The following is a 26,512-nucleotide window of genomic DNA, read 5'->3' on the forward strand; positions in this document are numbered from 1 at the left end:
TCGAGTCTCAGTGATTGGCTTGCCTTTTTGTCCTTGGTCAGTCTCTCTGGGTTACTATATCTCCCTGCCAATTTCTTCGTTGTGTCATGTAGTTGTTTCATATTCTCTTCTCTTGCAGCTTTTTCCGCCTTCGTTGCTAGTTCTCCCATGTATTTCTGCTTGTGGGCTTTAATGCAGTCCTTTACTTCCTTGTTTGCATCTGCGGACTCTGCTTGTGCCTTGACTATCTCTGCTCGTGTTCGACTGTTGTTGAGTGCTGTCTTGTTATTCCTTTCTTGCATATTGTCCAGGGTTTTTATAGAGAACCATTCCTTATGATAATGCTTCTTGCGACCCAGAATCTCCTGACACGTTGAAGTTAGTGCTTCTTTGATCCCTTTCCAGTTGTCCTCCATCATAGTTTCTTGTTCTTTCAGTAGATCCTGTAAAGCGAGGAACCTGTTGTTGAAAGTTATCTTGAATTCATTGAGTTTGTTAGTATCTCGAAGGAAGGCTGTATTGAACATTTGTAATGCTATTCCTTCAGTTGCCCAATGCTTCTTTAGCTTCCGTTTGATGTTGACAGCCACCAGGTGATGATCTGAAGCTATGTCAGCTCCTCTCGTGGTCCTCACATCTTCCACTGACATTGTTAATTTTTGTTGATGCAAATATTATCTATCTGGTTCTGTGGTGTGGTATGATAAGGTCCATGTAGCTTTGTGTCTGCGTTTGTGTGGGAATATTGTGCCTCCTATAATCAGTTTGTTGAATGCACATATATTTGAAAATCACCCCATTTTCATTTTTCTCTCCTAGTCCATGTCGTCCAATTATATCTCTAGATCCAGTGTTGTCCACCCCGACTTTGGCGTTTAGATCTCTCATCAGGATGGTGAGGTCCTTTCGTGGGCACTTCACTATGATCGATTGCGGCCTCCATAGAACTGATCCTTAATGTCGTCGTTGCTATCATTGGTGGGTGCATAACATTGGATAACATTCATTGTGATCCTCTCCTTCTTTGTTTTGAATGATGCTTTGATGATCCTCGATCCATGAGATTCTCATCCTATAAGTGCATTTCGTGCTTGTTTGGACATCATCAGAGCTACTTCCTGAGTGTGTGGAGCATGTTCCTCCTCGTGACCAGAGTACAGCAGCATCTCCCCCGTATCTATCCTTTGCTTTCCAGGTTGGGTCCAATGAGCTTCGCTGATTCCAAGTACTGCCAATTTTTATCTCCTCATTGCCGTTGCAATTTGACTGGTTTTCCGGGTCTTCCACATTGTCCGGACGCTCCATGTACCTATAAAAGGTGTTGCTCTAGTTGTTAGAAGGGGCATCGGTCTCGTGACTTCCGAAGAAGCTCGGCTTTCATTGTGAGGCGTCATAATTCTTCCTTCAACTCCGAGGACAGAGTTTAAATGGTTTAAATTATATATTCTAGTTAGCGGTTTTTTAGCAAGGTTTTTTACAGGATGAAATTGTCGACATCATGCCCAACCCTCCTCCTTTACCCGGCTTTGGACGGGCATTAGGCCTTGAAGAATTACAGGCGAAATTATTTCATTCAGATGTGATTATTCCAGATTTCGTATTTTTGTGCTGCCTTACTCAAGTGTTGATGACTTCAGAACTATTGGTGGGTTAGGGTATGAGATTAGATGTCATTTGAATTTAGTCTTTGCAGAGAAGCCTTGCCAAAAACATTTGAGCAAAGATTTTTCTTTCGTCTCAGTTCAAATAAATACCGGTGGTTGATTTACGCACCACTACCTGATGATTTCGCAAGGTTTTTTATGGCTATATGATGAGTTGTCTCCGGACTCTAATTCCATAGCTGTCTAAAATGCAAAATGTTTTAGGTATTCAATCACTATTTTAATAATGACTCAACTAATAAATCCCTTTAAAAATTATATCACTCTTTAGATTTATTCTCAACAATGAGTAGAATTAGGACATCTCTTGAAGTTTTAAGTCTTGGATTTGGATTGTTCACCGCAGAAGCTTTGTACTCTGGAAATGAGCACTTTTATAAAGATTGGTTTTTACCCACTGCCCGTCTGTTAGTCCGTGATGGTGAAACTGCCCACAATTTATCAGTTTACTTAGCAAGTTATGGTTTTATACCACATAAACAACGAAACTCATTCCCTCAACTCAAATGCAAAGTTTTTGGACTTGAATTCGATCATCCCATAGGATTAGCTGCAGGTTTTGATAAAGATGGAAAGGCATTTATGGGTCTCTTAAATGCAGGATTTTCACACATTGAAGTTGGAACTGTCACGCCGAATCCTCAGCTGGGTAACGCACGTCCTCGTATATTCAGATGGACCGAGAAAGAAGCGGTAGTAAATCGGTAAGGATAATTTTTTTCCTCTGTAAAGTAACTGTATGAATCTGATTAACAAAAGATCACTTCAGATACATTCTCGGACCAAAGCATTTTTAATCTTTTTACCGTATGTCTCTAAATCCCTGCCTTAGCAACAACCTCACCGTAAGCATGTATTTCCTATAATTACGGCTACTTAGGTAGTCGTAAACTAACTCTATTGGATCATTTTGCTTTGCAACTGCTAGTATAATTAGTTATAAGTAGGTATGCAGAATTTTATGATGAATAGTAAGAACTTAATATGCCTAACTGTCGACTACTTTTTCGTATGGTCTTACCAATTAGAATTTTTCTCCCTTAAGATCCATAATGTAGAGAATTTTGTAGCCACTTATGGCTTTTGGTGTGATAGGAGTGTTGTGTCCGTCTAACGCAGTCTATGCACCATGAACCGTCCAGCATTATTCTTTTAGCAGCTCATAACAACCTTATCTAAAATATGATTTACTCAATCTATTGTAATGAACAACTCTAAATGGAAAGTTCTATTAGGCAGATAATGACATTTATGAATAATTTATGTACATACTAGCCGAAGCAATATTATCGTAAGTATTGATCTTTGTTTTATTGCTTAGTTGGCATTATTCTATTTGTCTCACTCTCAGTCCTTACACCTATGTGAACTCACGGTCTATACTTCTTACATTTAAGCTTTTATAAACAAACGGACATCACCAACTTTGAAAACCTGGTTCAAATGTGTGTCTGCTCGTGGCCATACCAGATTAGCATGGCGAGTTAAAAATAACAGAAGAGGTCGAAATAATGTGGTAACAATGATAAGATAGAAGACTAATTCTTGGGAATATGGTTTGAAAAGTGATGTGCACTACGCTAATATATTCACAACTTCGACTCCAATATAATGAATCATACTGCTCCTATCCTTTTCGTCCCTTCCCAGCTAACTGGAGAGAGAAGTCCGACTTCGTAATGAAAACTTCAATGACGACTCTAATATAATTAAAAATACACTTAAAGTTATTCGGTTTCACATCAGTTACAGTAATTAGGACTTGTGAATTAAGTAATTGTCACTAAACACAATTGTAGTAAACGTTTATTGAAAGTTTACAATTCATTTAACAAAAATGTGTTGAAGTTGAGCTTACATTCACTTTAATCGGCATTGGTTTCCTTCCTCATAAGCTGTATTTAAAGATGGCACATAAAAAAAGACATATTGTAAAGGTATTTATGAAGGGATACTGTAATTCATGATAAAGAGTAAACGCAACTGCTGCATTGTAAACTATTTTAAACTATATTACCCAGTCTTCAACCGCAGTTCACAGTTATCATATGGACCCCAACCAGGTAGTGTACGTCTACCAACATGGTTCAGACCTAAACTCAATGAATTCATGCATCAATGCCGTGCTTTTGTTTATCCGCCCTTAACTTTCTTTCAAGCTACTTCTGCACTACCAAACATCGCTTGTCAAGGTAGGCAATAGTTGGTCCTATGTAGCATATATCCTAACCGTATCAATCAATAATTTCCAATCTCATCAACCGGTTTGTAACTCGCCAATTACCCTATGTCTAACCTCAACTTTGCCCACTCGGTTGTTCCATAAAACGCCAACAGTGTTTCAAATACACCTATGATCCTAAACCTCCAGTTAACATATGTCTACTTCCATAGGCCATGTTTTACAGCCATAAAGTAAAATAGGGAAGACTGTCAGACACTATAGATACCGTTTGATTGGGAGACAGATATTTTAACTCCGTCTGTAACCCTCCTAAGGTTACTGCTAGTCCCAATCCCGAATAAAAGAGCAGGGTTGAGCATGAGGTCATCAACTTCATCCCATGGAAAAAAGACTCTGACCATAAAAAATCATTTAAACCACTTGAACTCTATCATAGTTGAAGAATCTCCATTTATAATAGATATGATCCCTCATGATGAAAGCCGAGTTTCTTCGGAAATCATGAGGCCAGAGTAACAATTATTATAGGTACATGGAATGTCCGAACAATGTAGGATACCGTAAAGACCTGTCAAATGGCTGTGAAAATGAGGAGATAAAACTTGGTGGTTCTCAAAACAATTGAAACCCATTGGGCCCAAGCTGGACAGAAGAGATTAGCATCGGGAGAGGTGCTGTTGTACACACAAGTAATTGCACTGATCCCCTCCAGAGAAGCACGAAAAACACTTATAGGGTGGGGAATCTCATGGATCCGGAATCACCAAAGCACCCTTCAAGACATGTCATTAATTCAGCTGTTGAAGCAGAATATTCCTAAAGCAACACGTCGCATTTGGAGAGGGGAAAATGCATCCCAAACATCCTAGTATTGTTGCTCAAGGCGACCAAAAGACTAGATTCTGTCAGAGTCTCCACGAAACACGACTGTCAACTGCGTATTCTAAGCCGATAAATAAACATTCTAGGCGGATGTCAACCCTTGAAAAGTTAGGTGGTTTTATTTCTAAAAGGACATATATGATGAAGTTAAATAAAAAGGGGGATAGTGGGCAACTCTGAAGAACACTTGAGGTTGATAATTTTGATTACGGTTCTCACACTCGACCAATAGTGTTCATGTAGGACGGTTTATATACTTACTTGATACTCCATTCAATGACTAACATTTCCACAGAACCACCTAGTCAACAGGGTCGAATGCTGCCCCAAGGCCAAGGAACACCACTGTAGCTGAGCGTCCCCCTATGCTATAAAATCTGACGGAAAGTAAATAGTTGACCTACAAACCCACTTCTGGGTCTATAACCAGCTTGTTTTTCTCGGGTTTGCTGCCCATTACTACCCACGATCATTGCGTAAACTTTCTTTTAGTTTACGTTTGAGTTGTCATCGCTTTTTGTTGTGCTCTGAGCCTGTTAGAATGAGTTTTCGAATATCTACCGATTCAGTGGACACCCCTGAAATCCATTAGTCTTCCGTAACTTTATGATTCAAGTTGTCGGTAGATATCACCTCTGTATTTGCGGCTGCGTACATGTCTTTCCAGGATAAACTGTTCTTTTACGATCGACTAGATGTTTAGCCGATTCTGCGCTGAGTGTATCCTTGACCTTCTCATCTTCGAATTAATATCTAAAGGACCTTCCTTCTCTGAGTTGCTTAAATCCAGTTAAATCCGTTCTCCCACTAGAGCATGATCAGAGTCTAAGCATGTACTCCAGTTGGAGTGGCAGTCCTCTATAGAGCCTCTCCAGCTCTGGTCGATGGTGATATGATCTACTCGTGTCCATCATCATGTTGATGTTGGGGGTTTCCAAGTTATACATTGTTTTTGTCTATGCCTAACGTTTGTACTTACTAGTAATAATCGATTGTTTCAGCAAATGGTCGCCGGTATTTGTTCTCATTGATAGAAGGCCATGAGACCTATCTAAGTGTTTTTATGCTTGACTTAATCTATCGACTCAGGCTTTCAAATCACCCACTATGACCAATGCATCTGAGCTTCTGGCTTTCTGAAGATCATGAAGTTTCCTGTAAACTCATATTTTACTCCATCCGAGCTGCGGTCAATGTGGACATAGGCAGAAATGACGAAGAAGCAACCGCATACGTTTCTAACTTTATGAGTTCTTGTGCCAGTGAGATGGGCGGCATACAAGCAACTATCTATATGAATCTAGTCAGCAAGCGTTTGTCCAGCTTTTGACTTCGTGCTTTTCCTACACCGGCAAGACCACGAGAAGTTGCTGTTGGTTCTCCAGATACACGAAAGGTATATTGAGTTGGCTCTGTGTACTGTCTAGGTAAAGTCGAGTAGATCCTCATACTAGGATTCTGTATCCGTGTTTTGGACACACAGAATACATCTATGGCATGAGATTCTAAGGCATTAGCTTGTAACGCTTGTTGTTCAATTTGTGATAGCGTTCGGACATTGTAAGCTCTAACAAAATTTAAAGCGCGATATCAAAAGACATGGGATGGCATATTGTGAACACAAATTGTTATCATTAGTAGCACATTAAAGAAGTCAAATACATAAGATGAGTGTTGACAATAGGAGTCAAAGTGATATTTATTAATAATGGTGTTCGATTATGAATAAGACGATCTCGCATGTTGTTAGAACTATGAGGGTAGTCACTGCCTTTCGAGTGCTCACATTAAGGAAACGTATTTTTCCTTGAGAGACTTGAAAAGGAAACCGAATTAGTGGTGGTCTTCAAGACTTGGAAACGCAGATGCTTTGACTCGTTTAGACGAAAAATACCGGTATTTGGAATAAATTATATCTTTAGGTTGTGACGAAAACATAAATTGTACCTATGCTTTCGACATAAAGCGGATACTTCATTCTTAGCATACATACGTATGATAACGAAATAAGATGGCGATTAATTCTGCTTCGGTTCAGGCACCTGAGAAGTATCCTAGCCCTCACATAAAACGAATGATTTATATGGCGCATATCTATTTGGTGCCTCTTTGTACCAATGTTTATGTGTTTAAATAAATAATAAATGTATATTCGGTACATTATATAGTGTGCTGTTAATGCTGGAGTCTTTTACATTTAATATAAGACGTACCACGTACGTTTTTATGGACTGACTTTGAGATAAATCTGTCGTGTATCTCAATTTTACTAATTGATTACCGCAAGCATAACGGGTCGAGCGGGTTTCTAACCCTCTAACTAATATTTCGTAGTCAAACACTAGCCCACTGACCGGCAATTTTTACCATCTCCGCTGCCTTCATGCATTGAACCAGTTCTCCTGTCGCAATAATCGAATCAAGTTATATTATCTGTATTGTATTTTCCTATGTGTTACTAGTCTTATTCATTCATTTTCCATCCCGTTATCATCTCAGATGTGGGTTTAACAGTGATGGACATGATGCTGTATATGAAAGACTCAAAGATCGTCCATGGGAAGGTAGGCTAATTGTAAGTATTCTGATTTTAATAAATTTAGATATTCCTTCATATTTTTGTCATTGTATTTATTATTCATAGAAAACTTTCATTCAATTGATTTTCTTTCCTTACTCTTCTAAATTTGTTCGTAAATTCAAGTTTAATGATTGTTCAAAGTTTGCGGTTTTCATGTTAATCATGTATGTATGCTAACTTACTTTCTAAACTGTTTTAACAGTCAGCTTCATTTATGAAGCTCTGTCCATCCACGTAGTTCCAGTGTCGTACACACAATATGTGAGCATTCACGTGGATGTCGTGTATATTTAATAACTAGTAAGGTAGCTTATTATATATATATATATATATATATATATATATATATATATATAACATTTCGTCATTTTAACCTGTTTTAGGACGTGGTGTAATTGGTGTCAATTTGGGCTGCAATAAAACAAGTGCAGATCCAACTGCTGATTATGTGGCAGGTGTTCGGAAGTTTGGCGAAGTAGCTGACTATTTAGTAATCAATGTATCTAGTCCAAATACCCCAGGATTACGCTCCCTACAGACTAAGGAAAAATTACGCGATCTCTTATCTAAAGTAAGTTTAGCACATACCGAATACGGATATTGTTGTTTATTATAAATGTTTAACTCAATTTTCCATAAAATCCCAGCTTCGTTTGGTGATGACATTCAGGCTTAATCTCAAATAGCTCAGTAACTTGGAGCAATCTCAACAGTAATGCTGTTGAAACTTCCTGCTTTGCTCCTTGTGATGAGTAAGCTTTACTTTTGTAGAAAATAAACTATATATTATTCATGTTCTTAAACTGCATGTTCACATACTTTACTCTTCTAGTAATAATACAGCTTCTTCTCTATCATTTAATCATAGAAAAGTTTGGGTTTTTTTTGTAATATAGGTCAGTCAGTTATCTACAACGTAGAACCAGGCACATATATGCGTCGGTCCAAGTTGCCACATCTCATTAGCACAACAAGATGAACACCGAATTCACAGAAGTAGTTAGTTCAATGGTGGTAATATATAAAAGAAAGATTGTTTATAAGGATATGATACAAGGAGAAAGGATTAGTTCGTAGAAAGAAAGCTATAAAGTAATTTTAATCTCAAGGTTTAAAGGAAGATAAAGAGTGTATACACCTGCGCCATTGTGATCGATTCTAAGCCATGACACATGGAGTCTCCAACCATTGGTTACGATAGTCACGCGGACCCCAACCAAGTAGTCTGCACCTACCAACATGGCTCAGACTAGAAGTTAGTGACTTTATGGACTGATGCCACGTTTTAATCTAGTCGCCTGTTACTTTCTTCCATCTATCCAACACTAGTCAGCATTGCGCGTCGTGGTAATCGGTGTTCAGGCATACGTAACACGTGGCCCAACCATCTCAGTCGATGAAGATTCATGACCTCATCAACTGATTTACCACCATTCCCTAATACTCAGTGTCTAACCTCACTATTACTTACCTGGTGATCCCAGCAGAAGCGAGCAATATTTCTAAGGCATCTGTAATCCAATACTAGTAACTTACGATTATCTTCTACTCTTAATGGCCGCGTTTCGCAACCGTAAAGTAGAACAAGACGAACTGCTGCGCAGTATACTCGTTCTTTTATTCATAGACGGATATCTCGCCTTCACAATAGGTGACACAAGTTGGCAAAAATCAAACGAGCGTTTTATGATGTAATGCATTCGTCAGTAGCCCATCATGTAAAAAACCAAGTGATTAACTTGATTTCACAGTGAATTAAAACATACAGCATTTATTGAAAGCAATATCTTATTGAGAAATACTTAAATTGTACATTCTCCCAGTTCAGTAGTTCGTTTTGATTGTTCTTACTTGTCATTGAAATTTGTTTAACACTGCCATAGGAATAAAAAAACGGTATTTATTTTTTATTATTCAATAGAATTTCTTACTCTAGTTATTTAGGCTTAGTATTATGAAGCTCTTTATAAGATGGTCATGTGTTGATTTCCTCTGTTCAGCTGAATGAAATCGCGGATGCTTTATAATTCCAGTTGATATTCATATCGGTTATATAGATGTATTTATACTTTTCATGACTAATTTTATCAGTCTACTGTATTTTATCAATGTATAAACATTGAATGACTTATACTTAGTATTGTTTGTTTGGATCTTATCATTGATGTTTTTGGACTGCTACTGGTTAGTCTCTAATTGGCATATGTGCATACTGTGCGTATTGCCTCGATATAGCCTAAATTCACAAGCATGGTAAGCAAAGATGGATAGTGGTTAGCAGTGGAATCCAGGACGCGCGTGCAATTACCCTTCCCCCCGTTGCACAAGCAACCATCTATCAGGACTGCACTGGCCAACTGGATAACTCAATAGCGTTTGAAGCGAAAGGTACTGAGTTCGAATCCCGGACTGAACTCATCCTCTCTGAGATGCAGATACTGCCAGCTGACGAGCCCCAAATAGGACGAAACGCGCGTCCTGGATTCCACTGCTAGCCACTATCCATCTTTGCTTACCACGCTTATTGAATGACTTTGTATATGAAATATTAAAATGATAATCCTATCAGTTTGATTATTATTATTGTTCAATACTTTTCTTAAAACAAACTTATATTTGACATCAGTTTTCTATATTTCTTGTTCTAATTGCAGTTGATTGGTACATCATTAGGAATAATTTTACAAACTTAGATATTCAAAGTGTTATTATATACTACTCAATAACTTTATCAGTAAATAAAATGGTGTAGGCTTTTTAAAAATTTCTGTTAGATCGCATATATCATGGGATTATAACCAGATTTACTTAATAGTTACGCTACCTAATATCTTGAGTATGTTACCCAATAAAAATAATTCTTGAATATTTTATTTTGAAAATAATCTCTTCATAGGTTCTAGCAGCCCGAAATCAATTGTCGAAAAAAACTCCTATTTTGTTAAAAATCTCTCCAGATGAAAATGACCAAAATTTAAAGGATATAGTGGAAGTCGCTTTGGATTCGAAAGTAAGAATATTTATATGTAATGTGTAATTCACTTGTTTTGATTATTATAATATTCTATCCCTAAATAGTTAAAATATCAAATGAAGACTATAAAATCCAAGTCAAGTAAATGATGCTAAGCATTTTGAATCTAAGTCATCAATAATGCACTCAGAATCATGAAAAACTTTTGTGTAAACCTGTAGATCTGAAAAACTTGCCTAATCACAATGTACTAACATTTTTCGAAAAAAAGGCTTTATTCCTTTATAATCTAGTAAATAAAGTCATAGATATCTATATTCAAGGTCCATGGAATATTTGTGGTATAACGGATTGTTTAAAAAACTTTTTCTCAGGTATACTACGATAAAACGTTAATACAACGATAAGACTAGTCACGTTATACCAGAATCAGGATTCACGACTCAGTATAGAGAACCAGATTAACACCAGATGGTACTTTATTCAATACAATTGCAAACAGTCACTATCAGCCAATCCGGAGTAAAAATCAATGACAGGAAGGGAAACCACATATTTAATATTCAATTAAGCTAAGTGCCTGTTTGTTCACGCTCAATCACTAATCATATTTTATTTTCACTACCACATTATCACTTTGTATGAACTTTTTTTATAGCTATAATCAAGTTAATGGTGAAGTTTTAGTAGAATATTTTAGGAAATTAACTTTCTGTCAATAAACCGTTCATCAAAGCTACTTTTAATTTGACTCCTGACGATTGATATCATGTTTGCATAGTTTATGTTGTGTCTGGGGTCTTCCTGCCTATACTTGATTATCGGGTACCATTGTAATTTCCATGATGTGGAGTGAAAACACAAAATATGATACAGATGTAGACTCTCTAAAACGAGACCTCTAAACAGGTTGTCCGAAGCTGTTGTTGTTAAACCAAATATATTCATATACATACTGATTTTACCATTCACTTGTTGATTAGTCGATAAACATCGTATGAATGAAACGATACAGAGTTACTACAAAACAGAAAAAGTTCAATGAGAGTAATACGAAGAATATAACTGTCACACTGGACAAAATTTCACACCTATCATACTGGTATAAACTTTTTGACCAGAAGGTTAATAAACTGAAATCGTCTTAAAAACCGATTGTAGAAGAAACTACCATTGATGTTTAGTAATTGCACACAGGTTCGAACCCTGCTCCTTGATTACTTTTGTATAAACATCCAGATAGTAGCATTAACTCTAACACAAATTATGACTCAAAGGCAAGTACATAAACCTATACTTAATGAGTAATTTACTAATAATGACTTAGGTTGTTTCCATATCATTTCATGCATCCATAATTAACATTACACATTTCTTCAATTTTTAGACTCGAATAGATGGTATGATAATTTCAAACACCACACTTACAACTTATGAAGAGGCTGTAGCTTGCGGTGCTGCTCCAATACCAGGGAACAATAAACAAAATGTTGTATATGGCGGCTTAAGCGGCCGACCATTATTTGAAAAATCAACAGATTGTTTAAGGAAAGTTTCTGCATTAACCAAAGGTGCTATACCCCTGATCGGTGTTGGTGGTATCAGCTGCGGTGAAGATGCATTGTCCAAGTTGAATGCCGGTGCTAGCTTAGTGCAATTATATACAAGTTTTGTTTATCAGGGACCGCCGGTTGCTCATAAAGTCGCTAGAGAAATTAATAAATTAAAAATGACATCTTAAACTCTTGACTAAAAACGTGCTTTTTCTTTCTAGTATAGGAATATTTGTGTTACATTGAAATAAAAATGATTTATACATTATCTTAAATCGAGTTTATTTTGGAAACAAGACTAGGTCAAATTTATTCTAACAAAAATGTTTGAGTTCTTTGTAACAATATACTCTCACGCTCAAACAGTAATGTGATAGCTGTTTTGTTTCAATCCGCGACTCATTAACAATTCCTGTACTCAGACGGCTGTATGACACTTCTTGATTCTCAATGGACTTTACAGTTGGTATCACCTCGTAATGCAAATTATCACCAGACTAATCGTATTGCTGAGAATTGCTTTCGTAAATTATGTACTTGATATTGAGATGGAGGATATCTGTAACTCAGTTTGACGATTTCAGGTGTTGTGTGTGCACTAAAACTACTGAGCCTTGCTTGATCGTATCGAAGTTCCGCTGATTGATGCTCATACGTTAGTCTTCTTTGGGGCGAAACAAATGAGAGGTACACCCTATTCATTATTTGTTAATACCTAGACTTCATAACATTAGAGTTGCTTAAGACATTGTTATTCCATTTGCATCCAATACTTGTTCACAATTATTGACCGGTATTAGCAAATAATAAATGGGATATACCTCACAGTTGTTTCGCTCCCATAGCCTTCGTTTCGAATCACAACTAATCAAAATTCCCATAATTTCCTTGAAGAGATTCGAACCAGGTTACCGGGAGAAATCTTGCAATTACTTAAACCTTAATCCCTCTCATTTTTCGGTGTTTTCTGCGTATTTGACCCAAAATCTCTGTCAAACTATTTGTTTATATAAAGAGTAACTGTTGTGTGCAGTCACCAAATAAAAGATCGTTTAGTCATATTATTTATTTTAAGTCCGTCTAATATATATTTAGTCCGCTTTTACATCCTACTTTAAATAACACCATGTAGCTTAACTAGTTCTCATTTTCTTGAAAAGGTGTTATTAAATGGACACTAAAAATTTATAAACCTACCGGTTGGTGGTAAACATCGAACAAAGTGAGAACATGTTCAATGGTCATGCGAAAAACTATTGATCATTTGTTGTTTTAATTAATTGGTTCGAAATTTCTATTACTTGAGAAATTAAACGATAGAGTTTTCTTGGCTCTATTGTGTTGTATGGTAACCGCCAAACAACAAAAGAGATATATGAGAATTAATAAAACAAAGCAACAAAGTGATTGGTAGTTTACAACAATGTTCCAAATAATTTCATTATTTATTTATAAAAGACAAATAAACATTAGTGTCGATAGTGATAATAATGATAACAATACTGACACACAATGACTAGAAATAATGAACAAAGAAAATAGGGAAAAGGAACGATGTCTTTACATGGTGTATAAGGGGAATTACCTGGGATAAAAATTACAAATATATAATTACCATTGATACTACATTGTTCAAATAGATTTCAGCTCACAGAGATAAAACAAAAAAGAGAAATTACAATGTGACAAATAAACAAACAGAAACGCTGTGTTAAATAAATAAATGATGATATAATTATTATTATGACGGTGATGATGATAGTAAATGCCTATGAGATATCCAAAAAAACAAATTGGCATTAAACAAGAGTTTAAAAAAATAGTTCTGAAGCAATGTCAGCAAAATATAATAACAAATCAATAGAACTGCACGATAAACTGAATGTTAGAAATGAATGGAAGAATCTTTTCCATCCCCCAGCAAAAAACGGCAACAATAGATATCTTTCAATGTTAAATAACAATAACAAAGATAATAAAAATTGTTAATTATTGCTGCGATTAAGATTGACACAAGTAATAGTCTATTTTACAAAGATTTATGACAGTAAAACGAGAAGAAAGAACGAACTGATTTATGAAGGTAAGATATATATTGTCTCATCAGTGATGATGAATGTCAGGTCCAGAAAACAAGAGTATTTCGTTCTACATATCTCTCTTGTGCTCGGTCTTTACTTCTTTTTTCAATTCAACGAATGTTTCTCTGAAAAGAAGATTCAAGTAAGGCAGAAATGAGTATGTTAAGGGTGAAAACAATACACTAGAACTGGCTACAATCCAAGTAGACCAGTTCATCAACCAAAAAATGATTTGTCGTAGAAATCAAAATAATCTAGGAAGATTGAATACACTTATAGTAAGGTGTATAAATTTTGAGAGGTGAATTGATTTTCACCGAATTTCTACAACTAAGTAAGCTACTGTTTGCGATCCTTCACTGTCGATAAGAATAAACTCACCTGAAAGAAAAAACGAGACTTAGTATTTATTATTCAGCAGTCACCAACTTTAAACAATCACTTATCACAGCGGTGTAGTTGGACAGAGATCCATGTTTTTTTCACAAAACTGATGGTTTATGGTAGATAAATGATTAAGTCACAAAATTTTCTAGGTGTTTAATAAACAGCCATTTTATTTAGAAACAAGACTGAAGGATTTAAAAATGATAATGATATGTCATTGGTATCAGCAATTCTTTGTCACCATAAGAAATGGTGTAGTGAATAGAACACTAGTAGGGACAATCGAATGTATTTAGACAAAAGTTACAGACTATCTCACTAAATTCTGATAACCATACAATGAACAGTTAATTAGCAAATTAACAACCAATTGTCTCAATCTTCACTGTTCCTTCTGTAAATATCAGTTCATCTTCTCTAATTCCATTGTTCATGCATTTTCCCACCAATTGCGCATCATTTCAGTTCTTTCCTTATCGGTCTTCTGTCAAAATACATTCTATGTCTGACCATCGCCATATACTACTTATATGGATATAAGTAGACCACACTACGATGGTACCAAAAATAAACTAATGAAATATAACCTATACCGTACGTTTTACTAGGCTAAACAGCTATTTTACACTGAATTATTTCTCCAGGGTTTCTGAGCTATTATTATTTAGTGATGAGATATATCGAGCAGACGACTAGTAATTTCCTTTGCTTATATATAAACTTGTGAACTACGTGGACGATTACATTATCCAAAGTAAATAATCCTATGTGCAACATTAAACTTATAATCCATAAAGCGTTCTTAGAGTGACCTTCATGTGCATTGATGAGATCGGTGAATTTCTTTCAAACCGTCTGCCATTATAATCATATAACTTTAAGTGTATTGTATGTAATAGGTACTTAAGAATTGATAAATTGATGCTGTGGACAGTTACATGTAACCTTTCAAACCAACGCTTAGTGATTCAAAATGCCTTTCAGGGTTACATCAGTAGATGACGAATACACAAACACTCGAATGTAGAAAGTTTATTATCTCGGTATATACGAAGCTTCATCAAGGAATATTGTCTAGATGAACAATGAGTTATTCCATTCAACTATTTGACTAAGAGGATTAAACTATTCATCAGCTCCTCCCTGATACATATGGTCTGTTCGGTAAATATGCAAACTGACCCATCAAGATTGTTACTTTCAGAAAATAACTATACAAACAAACAGTCTTGTTGGACTAAAACACCATTAATCACCTTGAAGAAGTTTGTCTTATCCTAAAAGACCCCAATTATACTTCAATAACACAAAAAGGCAACAGATAATCCACTAAAAAATATTTGATAATATTTATGAACTTACAGCATAGACAGTAATTCAATAGGAGATATATACCATCATGAATGTGAACGGATGAAACATGTTATCATTTTTTCTATCATTTAGCAATAGATAACAATCTTGATTACTTTATAATTAGAAAATAATTTGTAAAATGAACATGAAGCTGAATATAATGATATACTCTGAGTACAAAAGAGATAATATTAAAACAAGGGAGGTAAATACATTCCAATCACAAATTCGATGAATATCAATTTTATTGATGTCTGAATGATGATACAATGGTAGCTGTTGTTGTTGTCTTTGTATTATCATGATGATTAGAAAATACAGATTTCAATGTGTTATTACTAATATTATTCACGAACAGTGAAAAACCAGCCATGTTTCGTACTGACGACTGATTACGAGTAACCTAAAATTTATAAGTAAGCGTTAATTTTTACAAAAAACAAAAAAAAAACTCAAATAACAGTAAACAAAAGGCTGAAAAAGTGCTACACTATAAGTGTACTTAGTCATAATGGCCACATATTGGTTGTAGAAAAACGCCTAGATTGTAGTGCTTGAACTATTCTCTAAGCTACTGCATTATAATAATGCTTAACGGATAAAAATGCATAACGTTCCCCACGTTCATCCCATAACGCAGAAGAAAAATTGCTTTACTATCCGAAATGAAGACATAAAAGTGGTGAATATTTTAGGCAAAAAAGTTGGAATAGAAATATTCCCCACGAAGAATAAAAAATACCTATAATTATTTATCACAAACTAACCTGATGTTATATTATGACTATAGAGTAAGATCGGTATTAAAAAAAGACTCCGAGACTATAATTTATGAACGAACCAATCATGTATAAGATAACAGGTTTCGGATTTTGGCTCAAAATTCACTCATCCATTGGGCAAAATATTGCTTTGGCATTATAGCTGATGTCGTCAGTTCGTGATGAAAACTATAAATCTCACTTCTAGCCTTAACTGTCAACGGTAAATCATAATTCTAATTCCTCACACTGGTTTATAACTTTCATTTGGTCGTAGTTATTATGTCGATACTCTCAAGGTCACTAAGGCGTCGCTCAAAGGCCATCCATAAATTATAGTCTCACCAAAAAACTAGTATACCACAGTGGTGATCGACCTATTATCCTACATTTTTTCAAGTTCTTTTTAATAATGAGTTTGTTCACGATAATGACGTTAACACGGCAGTATGATATACAGCTAATTTTTTTGTATACAGTCTTAGTGATATGAACTACCTAACAGTTACTTAGTAGATAAAGACTTTCGTTTTAGGAACTTTAAATCGAATTTATTTTATGAATGATAAAAAAAATATTATCAGAGTGAGAAACTATTTCTCTACAAAGGTATTTGTATAGAATAAAATGATGCTTGAATATGTGATTTCATGACTAAAGACTTGATTATTAAATCCATTAAGTCATTGCTATGCTAGCAAAAAATAGAAAACAACGCAGTCCATAAGACTCGTATCTGAAAGACCTGTTATAACGAACGATTTGTCTCTGTATTTATCTTAAGCGCCAAATCTTCGAATCTAACTACTTATTGTTTAATTATATCTGACTGGAATGAATATTTATTTGAATGTGATAAGTCCTGTTAATGTAAATATCAGTGAGCAAGCGGATGTTGACAAGTTAAGCTACAATTACTGTATGAGATTTGAAAATATGGCAAAAATTTCCAGACCGAAATGGATGAATCAGGGTTTCGGTTTGTGAAACAAAAGATGAAATCTAAATACTTTAACAAACACCAAACAGTAATAAGATAAAAATCAATTAAAGTAGTGGTAAAAAGTTTCATCACTCGTTCTTCATTGTTCTATTGTTAAGAAACATCACTTAGTAGAAGATATACATAGACCGCAAGTATTCGATAATAAATATCTGTTTTACTGCCACTAATTTTGAGTTATGTTGTTAATGATCTATTTACAATTCCACATACAGATTAAACCAGTAATCAGTTAATAAGCAAAGATGGATAGTGGCTAGCAGTGGAATCCAGGAGGCGCGTTTCGTCCTATTTGGGACTCGTCAGCTGGTTGTATCTGCATCTCAGAGTTGATATGTTCACTCCGGGATTCGAACCCAGTACCTTTCGCTTCAAACTCCATCGCGTTATCCACTCGGCCACTGAGTCCTGATAGCTGCTTGCTTGTGCAATGGGGCGAAGTGTAATTCACTTAGTATTGTTTGTTTGAATTTTCTCACTATCCATCTTTGCTTACCATGCTTGTGAATTTAAGCTATATCGAGGCAATACGCACAGTATGCACATATGCCAATTAGAGACTGACCAGTTGCAGTTCAAAAACATCAATGGGAAGATTCAAACAAACAATACAGTAATCAGTAAGTTCATAAATTGATTTATCCCAGTTTGAAAAACGACTGATAATGCTCTCAAGTCTTATACTAATATATATATATATATATATATAGAAAAACGACTGATAATGCTCTCAAGTCTTATACTAATATATATATATATATATATATATATATATATATATATAATTACAGCATATATACGAATACATTTGATTCAACACCTAATAAGTATCCATTTTTCCAAGAATATCGAGGAAAACTATTTACTAATCAATAAATGTCCTAGTTAGATGACCACTAAATATTGTTTTGTTTGTTGACGATTTCTACGTCTACTTATCTGATACATTCATGAATTTACATTATTTATCGATTCATTGAAAAGATTGATATTTTATAATGAAGTTCTAATTCATTTTAGCATTCTTCTACATGGACTAATAAAGCTTATTAACTCCAGGTATTAATTGTTATTAAAAGGTAGCGGATATATACTGAGAAAAATCATCGTCTTTTGATGGTGAATATGTATTAAGTTAATTGTTCATTTATGCTGTACGTTGCTCAGTACCGGATTATTAGAAAAGTACCTACAACCATAATTGCGATTTCCTAGCACACTACTCATGACATCATAGAAAAACATTGAGGATTGTTACTTAGTTTACGAAATATTATTGGCAGTAAAACATAAAAGGGAGTGAAAAGATTTATGCATACTTAATGTAATATTAAAACGTAAGGGATGTCAAAACAAAGAAATCTCTTTCACAACACTCAACCTGCAGAACTTCATACTGGAAAATTACAAGAAATACTTTGTGTGTTTCAGTTTGACTATTAAGAAATATAATGTAACTAATTAATTTTTTTTTAAAATCAAATGTTAATGTTTAGAACGTGAAAATTCCCATTGAACTGAAATCAGCTGATGAATGAAATCACGTTACCTATCCTATCAAGTGGTGTTTTTGTTCAATTCGCCTCCTATTTGATTAATCTTATTTATATAAATAGTTGGTGAAATAGGCAATCAGTTAACTAATAATTTAGAAAATTTAGCCTGCAAGCAACTCTGAAGCGTATATCAAATGTAATACGTGTACTGAAAATAAATTTCAAAGAATCAAATTTTAGGGCATACATTAATAGGATAACCATTGGATTCTGACACAAACGCTTAAAAAAATACCAACGTAAATTATTTCTAAGTTTATTCATTGGGCTCGGAAGCTACGTTGCAAACGTGAAGGGTAACAGTATTACAACCATGATACTGTTCAAGCAAAAGTAAACAAAGAGAGAAAAGTGGTGTGAACCCATAACTTATTATTTAAAAACCAACTGCGTTAACAATTAGCTTATCACTTTACAGAATTGATGGGAAGTTAAGCAATTATTATGAGTACATGAGATTTTTGTACCCGTGAACACGTTACTCTAAAAAAAATGTGTAATGTCAACATCGATAAATCCACTGAACGACACACACTTTGTAGGATAGGTTTCAAGTAGATCACAGCAGACTTATAAACACAATGACTAGATCCATATCTCTAAATATTAGCTATCTGTTTGACTATCACAATTTTCCTTTTCCATTCTATCAAATATTCTGGTTAAGACACTGAAAATATAAATTATGAGAAAAAATGTTTCCTTTCGATCACTTCTTAGTGAAGTCAGTACAATAATATATAGGTTTTTAAATTAACTATAAAATCCATAAGTCTTGGTTATTTGAATCTTCCCATTGATGTTTAGGACTGCAAATGATCAGTCTCTTTCGACATATGTGTACCCTGTGCGAATCGGCTCGATTGGAGTCCTAATTATAAATCGGAAGATCCAAACAACCAATACAAATGGATTAAACTTTATTCCACTTCACAAGTTAGTGGCCATCTGGACTTAGTAGCTAAGTGAATAACGCTAGGGTGTTTGAAGAGAACAGAAATGGGTTCGAGTTCCTGAATGAACATTAACTCTGGGGCGCAAATAAATCCAGTTGGCGCGGCTGAAACAGGACGAAACGCGCTTCCTGGATACAACTGCAAGCCATCACCTATCTCTAACTATAAAATCAATGCGAAATAAGTAGTGGTATATCAATTTGGCAATGTATCTTTAATAGTAGTAATTCAAAGTCCATATAGCAGGTTAGTTATTACAAGTAGTTACGTGAGAAGATTTAAGTTTGAAACTAAACAGTTTATTATGTCTTAAGTGTTATTTGTCAAATTCAAAATACAGAATTAATTTTCTATTTTCATCCGTCTCAATAAAACAAAAACAAAAAACAATCGTAACAGAATGATATAAATTAAAATTATTTCGTGAACCCTCTCCAACATCATACAATTTAGAAATATAACAGTAATAATGATTTAGAACCGCTGTACATGCTTTAAATTATATAGTTGGAAGAAATCATCATCAGTGAATACATACAAAAGCATAAATAAATATGGAATAATTATAAAGTATTAAAATACTAAATAATGTGAAAATACTAGGGGGAAAAATTGAAAACATAATCGAGATGAATATCCAGTAAAGTCAAATTATTGTCAACTGTCAAAATGAATAGAGATTGAACATAGAAACAAGTAAAAAAGCTCAGATATAAAAAAAACACAAGAATCAACGAAGAGAATACAAATTCCTTGAGATTGTGAGCTAAGATTTCACCTTATTAAACAGTAAAAACTGAAGTACATAGCGTGAAAATATGAAGAACACTGAAAACAGCATCTACTTTAAAGTGCATAAATTTGATTTTACCCTTTTAACAGAGACAGCTTCAGAAATACCTAATCAATCTGAAATTATCTGCTTATTGATTAATATAAGGTATATTGAATGAAATATGTGATTGATTTGCTAAATACTAAACTAAACCCACTTATTCAACGTTAAATGTTAAACTATGATATTTTTTTCACTTAACAGTCAATTAAACACCGACATTTTATGAGAAACAATAAGGTAAATATCATACTGATATTCAGCTGACCCAAAATTACCAGATAAATATTCTAAACGAGTTAATATGTAACTTTGATTGGAAAATATTCATATAGCTATTATTGTAGTGAACGAAGACTTAGTTGGGAAAACCAATTTATTATTTAATGCAAAATCAGACAGTGCCTTTGTAAATCATGAAAATCATCATTTGTATATCATTTGTACATCTCCCTTTAATTTTCCTTTACATGCTTCATTATTCTTCGATCCAGTTGTTATTTCGACTGCTATCCGTTTTTCTTTCTATTCTTTTTATTTCAATTTTCTCTTGATAAGCATTCAAGTTCCTATTCCTGTCACAAGCTACTTATGCCTGTCCGCATTAGTAGTGCACACCACATTACGATCGTTTATCATGCAGATACAAATAATGAAGTAAAATAACATGAATTCACTTTATTTCGTCAAGTTCTCATCAACAGCTTACAAACCGAAGCAGTTATAGTGATAGAACAAAAAGAAAGGCCTACGTTCTATTCCAAGGACATACAACAAAAATTTTCAGGTCAATAGGATTAGCGGCTTTTAACAGTGCCCTAGTAAAACATCTCTGTGACACAGAGCATCATGTTGATAGATTGCCCTCAAATGCTCTGGTACGGACGAGAGTGGGAAGAGTCAGCTCTCCCTCCCGAAATCCTCTCACATGACCACGTGCATACAACCGCTGATACGGAATTCACACTCACTGCGTTCTTGCGGTGGGGAAGTTGTTTATGAAATCGAGAGGACGAAAAGCGAATGTCCGACGCTTTAACCGGGTTAGTGGACACGAAAGATTCACCTAGGGGAGTTGGGAAACCCTGATTTCAAACCGATAGTGCACATGGGCCCCAGGATCCTGAGGGAACAAATGGCGTATGAACCAATTGTTGGTCACCTGCTACCAAAAAACTGCATCTCGTAACGTTGCTCTACTACTCTGTGGATCAGACCTTTAGGTCGAATGCTTGGGTGTGGCCCCCTAAGAAAATCACCTACCTCGGTCTGGCAACCCGGGCAGTATCACAGCCCACACACAAATCAAGTAACTTGTGTGGTGTATATGTATTCGTTGCCGCTTTGTACCAATATTCATGTGTTCAAGTAATAATAATAAAGACTGAAATCTTTCAGCATCATCAATCCGGTCAAATTCCATTCTTCTCAAATTGACCGAAGTCATAGACATCAAACAACTCAAGGTGAACATATGTATTCAAAACAAAATTGTTGTATACCTTTCCTTATTATGTTGACTTGATCGGCAGTTTATTATATCACTTCTTTCAAATGCGTAACTTTATTATTTTCTCAGCTCATATTACTCTTAATTTATTTTATCTCTATGATCTCTTGTTACTATGTCTGATGATCTAGAATCTTCTCCCATGTATTATATTTATTTAAGACAATCTTTATGTGTCTTTACTCGCATTACTCCACGATGATGATACATATCCAGTTTTAATGTTATAATTATGTAAGCTTTACAATAAATTTGATTCTTTGTTTTAAATATTATAGTCTGTAAGCAGCTGATGAGAACTTTACGAAATGAAATGGATTCATGTTCTCTTCAATTCTTTGTTCATCCTCTCTGCAAGATGATATAGGGAACTAAATGTATAAAATCAATTAGACAAAAGTCAAATTTTCTACATAGGCTATTTTTATCATTCAGTAGTTATCCCCCAAAGTACATGAAGATCTACGTAAATCATACTTTATCATTTGTGATTACTGACAAAAGGATATATACATTAGGAAGAAATCTTTAGTCGAAATATGTAATAAGCTTATCGCATTTACATCTAATATATGCAGTCAGTCAGTCATAGTCAACATAGAACCTGCCACAAATGTGAATTGACCCAAGTTGATGCACTACACCAGCACAATGAAATGATTGTCAAAGTGGAAGTAAAAAAAAGTTAGACAGAGAATATAGTTTGAGAAAAAATAATGAATTCAGATGGTTAAAGGTATAAAACAAATTTGGGACGCACAAACTAAGGGACGATAACGATTGAATGCATCTATGTTATCGTGACTGATAATGAGCCATGTCAACCAACATCTCCAACCTTTGGTTACGATGCTGGCAAAACCCCTATCAAGTATTCTGGACTTATCAAAATCGCTCAACTCATCAGCCAATGACTTTATGGACTGATCCGATGTCTTATTTTGGCCGCCTCCAGCTTTCTTCGTCAACAAACATCGCCAGCTGAGGTAAATTATAGTCAGAGACATGAAACACACGTCCTAACTACCTCAGTCGATGAAGATTTATAACCTCATCAACCAACTTCCTACTTTTACCTAGTACCTAGATTGTTTAGATATGCGCTATAAAATCAAAGGTTAGCAGTTTAGAAGAATTTGGTTTCGCAACAAACTGTTACAGTCTGTCAGTCAGTCAGTCACAACGTAGAAATTCGTACCTACGTACATCAGTTCGAGTTGCCATACCACATTAGCACAGAGATGCAGCTGTCGATTCAAATCCCATAGTGGTAGAGGTAGTAAGAGTATAAGCATTATGTGAAAGATTAGGGTTTGAAGATGTTATTCAAGGAGTATAATCCAGTGAAATAAATTTGGAAGAGAAAAAAGAAAGGAACATGTAGGATTCAGAAGATTAAAATCTGACAGAACACAAAGAGTGGATGCACCTGCGCCATTGCAAACGATTTTGAGCCATGTCGTTCAAGGTCTCTATCCATCGATTGCTACCATCTCGCGGATCCCAACCAAGCAGTCTACACCTACCAACATGGCTGAGTCCACCAGTCAGTGGCTTAATGGATTTGTGCCATGTTCTGGTCCCTTCAGTGGCAAACACTGCCACAGAACCTCACGATTAACAGAGTCAAATGGATTTATGCCACGTTTCAGTCTGGCCGCACCTAGCTTTCCTCCGACCTACTCCTACACCGTAAAACAGCACGCGTCGGGTCAGTCGGTGGTTGGGAATACGTAGTACGTGTCCCAGCCATCTCAACTGATAAAGTTTCACTACTTCATCAATCCATTTGCCATCCTTACCTAGTACCCGTTTCCTAACAACTGCATTACCTACTCGGTGGTCCCAGGATATACGAGCAATGCTTCGAAGACACCTGTGCTCGGAAACTAGCAGCCTACGAATATCCTCTACTCTTATCGGCCATGTTTTGCTGCCATAAAGTAGGACGGAACGAACTGCTTCGCAGTAAACCCGTCCTTTGCTTGCTAGACGGATATATCGCCTACGCCATTAAATGACGCAAGTTTGTGAAAGCTAGTCGAGCCTTCTGTATCCGTGCTGAGACTTCGTCAAACACTGGACCATAAGGGCTGGTGAGACTCTCAAGATAAGTGAAGCGGTCTTCACGCTCAACTACTTCACTCCCTATCATTAGTTCTGGTGTCGATGCAACCCAATCCTGAAGTAACATTTTGAATTTGAGGGGGAGAATCGCATCCCGAACATGCTTTCATTGTTGCTTACGGTGGTCAGAAGACTCTGCATTTTGTCAGCGTCTTCACCAAATAGAACTATGTCATCCGCGTATTCTAAGTCAACAATTGAGTCACAAAGGTCTACTAGATAAAATGAGGCGTGTGACCTCTGGGATTGGCCTTTTTCTAACCCCCTACTATCGCTGTAGGAAACAAGTATCATTTCAGAAACTTACCTGACGAAAACACATTACTGTCGTCATACCCCAATGCAGTATAACTTGTTCCCAGAACATGAGTAAGGTGCTTTTAGTTTTACCGCTCCCAACAAACTTCACTGCCATTTTAGAATATAAATGGACAAGTGTCCCAGCCGATATAACTGGAATGTTACATTATGATAGGCAACCCCGACTACTGCGTCAAGGTACCATCTATAATGGGGTAACTTATGTCCCTTACATAAAAGATTAATTTATATCCATTAAATTAACTCCCAGGATGACGATGATGAAATATGAATCACGTCATATGTGAAAATACACAACGTATAAAATGCAGATAAGGTGATGGACATATACACATACATTTGAAAACGCTCAAGGATCCAAGTGCATAACTGATAAGGTCGAATATGTCAAAGTGTACAAAATACCGAAAAGATCAAAATGACTTCTGTCCAGAAACTAGAATAGTTTTAAACAGGTGTAATAACAAATAGTCACAACAAGTGACAACAGTAATTTTATTTAATCCTGTAAAAGTGATAACAACTCATTATCTCAAGTAATAACTGGCTAAATTTACACGATACAAACGCTTAAGATAAAACTAGATTTTGATTATTGTCCGTACATTCATGAAACATCATTGAAAATATTTAACCATGAAAAAAACATCCGGTTGTGCGGTCCTCAAGATGTAATACAGATTAACAGAAAACAAATTTGTAGTACTGCTCTGTGACACAGACTAGAAAACCAACATTCTTCAGGTTGAGATATATTAAACGTGCAGAAAAAAATACTACATACTTAAAAAAGTACTTACAGGTACTTGTTGCGTTTCAAAACACAATGATCCCGTCAAATTATTATTGCCTGATAAGTTAGATTTACTATGTAATGTTGAACTGCAGTTGTTCATCGTCGACATAGACTTCTTTGGTGTAGTAAAAGGGGGAAGATAAGACTCGAATGGAGGCGGAGGAGGAGCACTTTGTGGTACAGATGAAGCTGGTGTTGTAGACGGAGATGAATTTGGTTGGGTTTCCAATGAAAAACGATGCCCAAAAAATTTCAACTGAAAATACAAAATAGTGCGAGAATAATGTGTAAGATAAAAACGTCGACAAACAGATTGCTTGTCAAATACAACGACTGAATGGGATATGACTTAATAATTAGCGCATTTAATCATCAATCAAATAGGATGCATACTTGACGTGACCATATCTAGTTATTTTTATTTCGTTGTATCTATGATGTATGCACAAAGAAGGTATTTTAATTCATCATCTTGTCACCTGTTGCTAATATTCTTTAAATCATCAACATCGGGGTAAAATCCATATAAAAAAATCAACACCAGATTAAACTTTAATTATATAGAAATAAAACTACGACTTGAAAGTAAAACAATTCTACATAACAGAAAGGCATAGTTATTTATAGATCTATGGGATTGTTTCAAGAATCAATACGAATATATAAATAGTTTAGGAAATCCAATGAAGCTATGATATATGTTATTACGTGTATGTACAACGTAGTCTATTTTGCGTAATTGTAAGGATGTAGGACATAGTAACTCAAAACGACATGGTTAGGTTATCAGTATTCGATCTTAGGTGTGTTCAAAGAATAGTTCACATAGGATGAAGCCACCCGGGAGAATTGTAGGGACTACGGATTAGGCAGTGACTGGGTTAGGAATACAGTACAAGGTAAGTATGGTAAACAGATTAGTGAGGTGAGAAATCTTCATCAACTGAGGTGGCTGGGACAGACGCTACACATCCCCAATCAACGCCTGCCTCAACGAGTAATGCT

The 26,512-nt window shown here is 35.4% G+C and overlaps 2 protein-coding genes and 1 non-coding gene across 3 annotated transcripts in view; 2 read left to right on the forward strand and 1 right to left on the reverse strand.

Annotated features, from left to right (window-relative positions):
• Nucleotides 1-1,928: 1,928 nt before the first annotated feature.
• Smp_078730 (dihydroorotate dehydrogenase) lies at nucleotides 1,929-12,006 on the forward strand (the record flags this gene model as incomplete). Its single annotated transcript, XM_018799469.1, has 5 exons — nucleotides 1,929-2,347; nucleotides 7,210-7,274; nucleotides 7,675-7,862; nucleotides 10,188-10,301; nucleotides 11,653-12,006. 5 exons carry the CDS (start codon nucleotides 1,929-1,931, stop codon nucleotides 12,004-12,006), a joined length of 1,140 nt encoding a protein of 379 aa, XP_018651255.1.
• Smp_tRNA_01098_Pseudo_TTG.1.1 lies at nucleotides 9,635-9,709 on the forward strand. Its single transcript has one exon. It is a non-coding gene (tRNA).
• A 4,998-nt stretch (nucleotides 12,007-17,004) lies between the features above and the next one.
• The window catches only part of Smp_164580 (hypothetical protein), a gene marked incomplete at both ends in the record, with an annotated part of 42,952 nt that continues 33,444 nt past the window's right edge, over nucleotides 17,005-26,512 (reverse strand). The window contains 2 exon segments of the mRNA XM_018799470.1: nucleotides 17,005-17,097; nucleotides 25,512-25,763. Coding sequence (XP_018651256.1) covers nucleotides 17,005-17,097; nucleotides 25,512-25,763 — 345 coding nt within the window.

Source organism: Schistosoma mansoni, chromosome 3 (genome assembly GCF_000237925.1).
Source record: "Schistosoma mansoni strain Puerto Rico chromosome 3, complete genome".
NCBI lineage: Eukaryota > Metazoa > Platyhelminthes > Trematoda > Strigeidida > Schistosomatidae > Schistosoma > Schistosoma mansoni.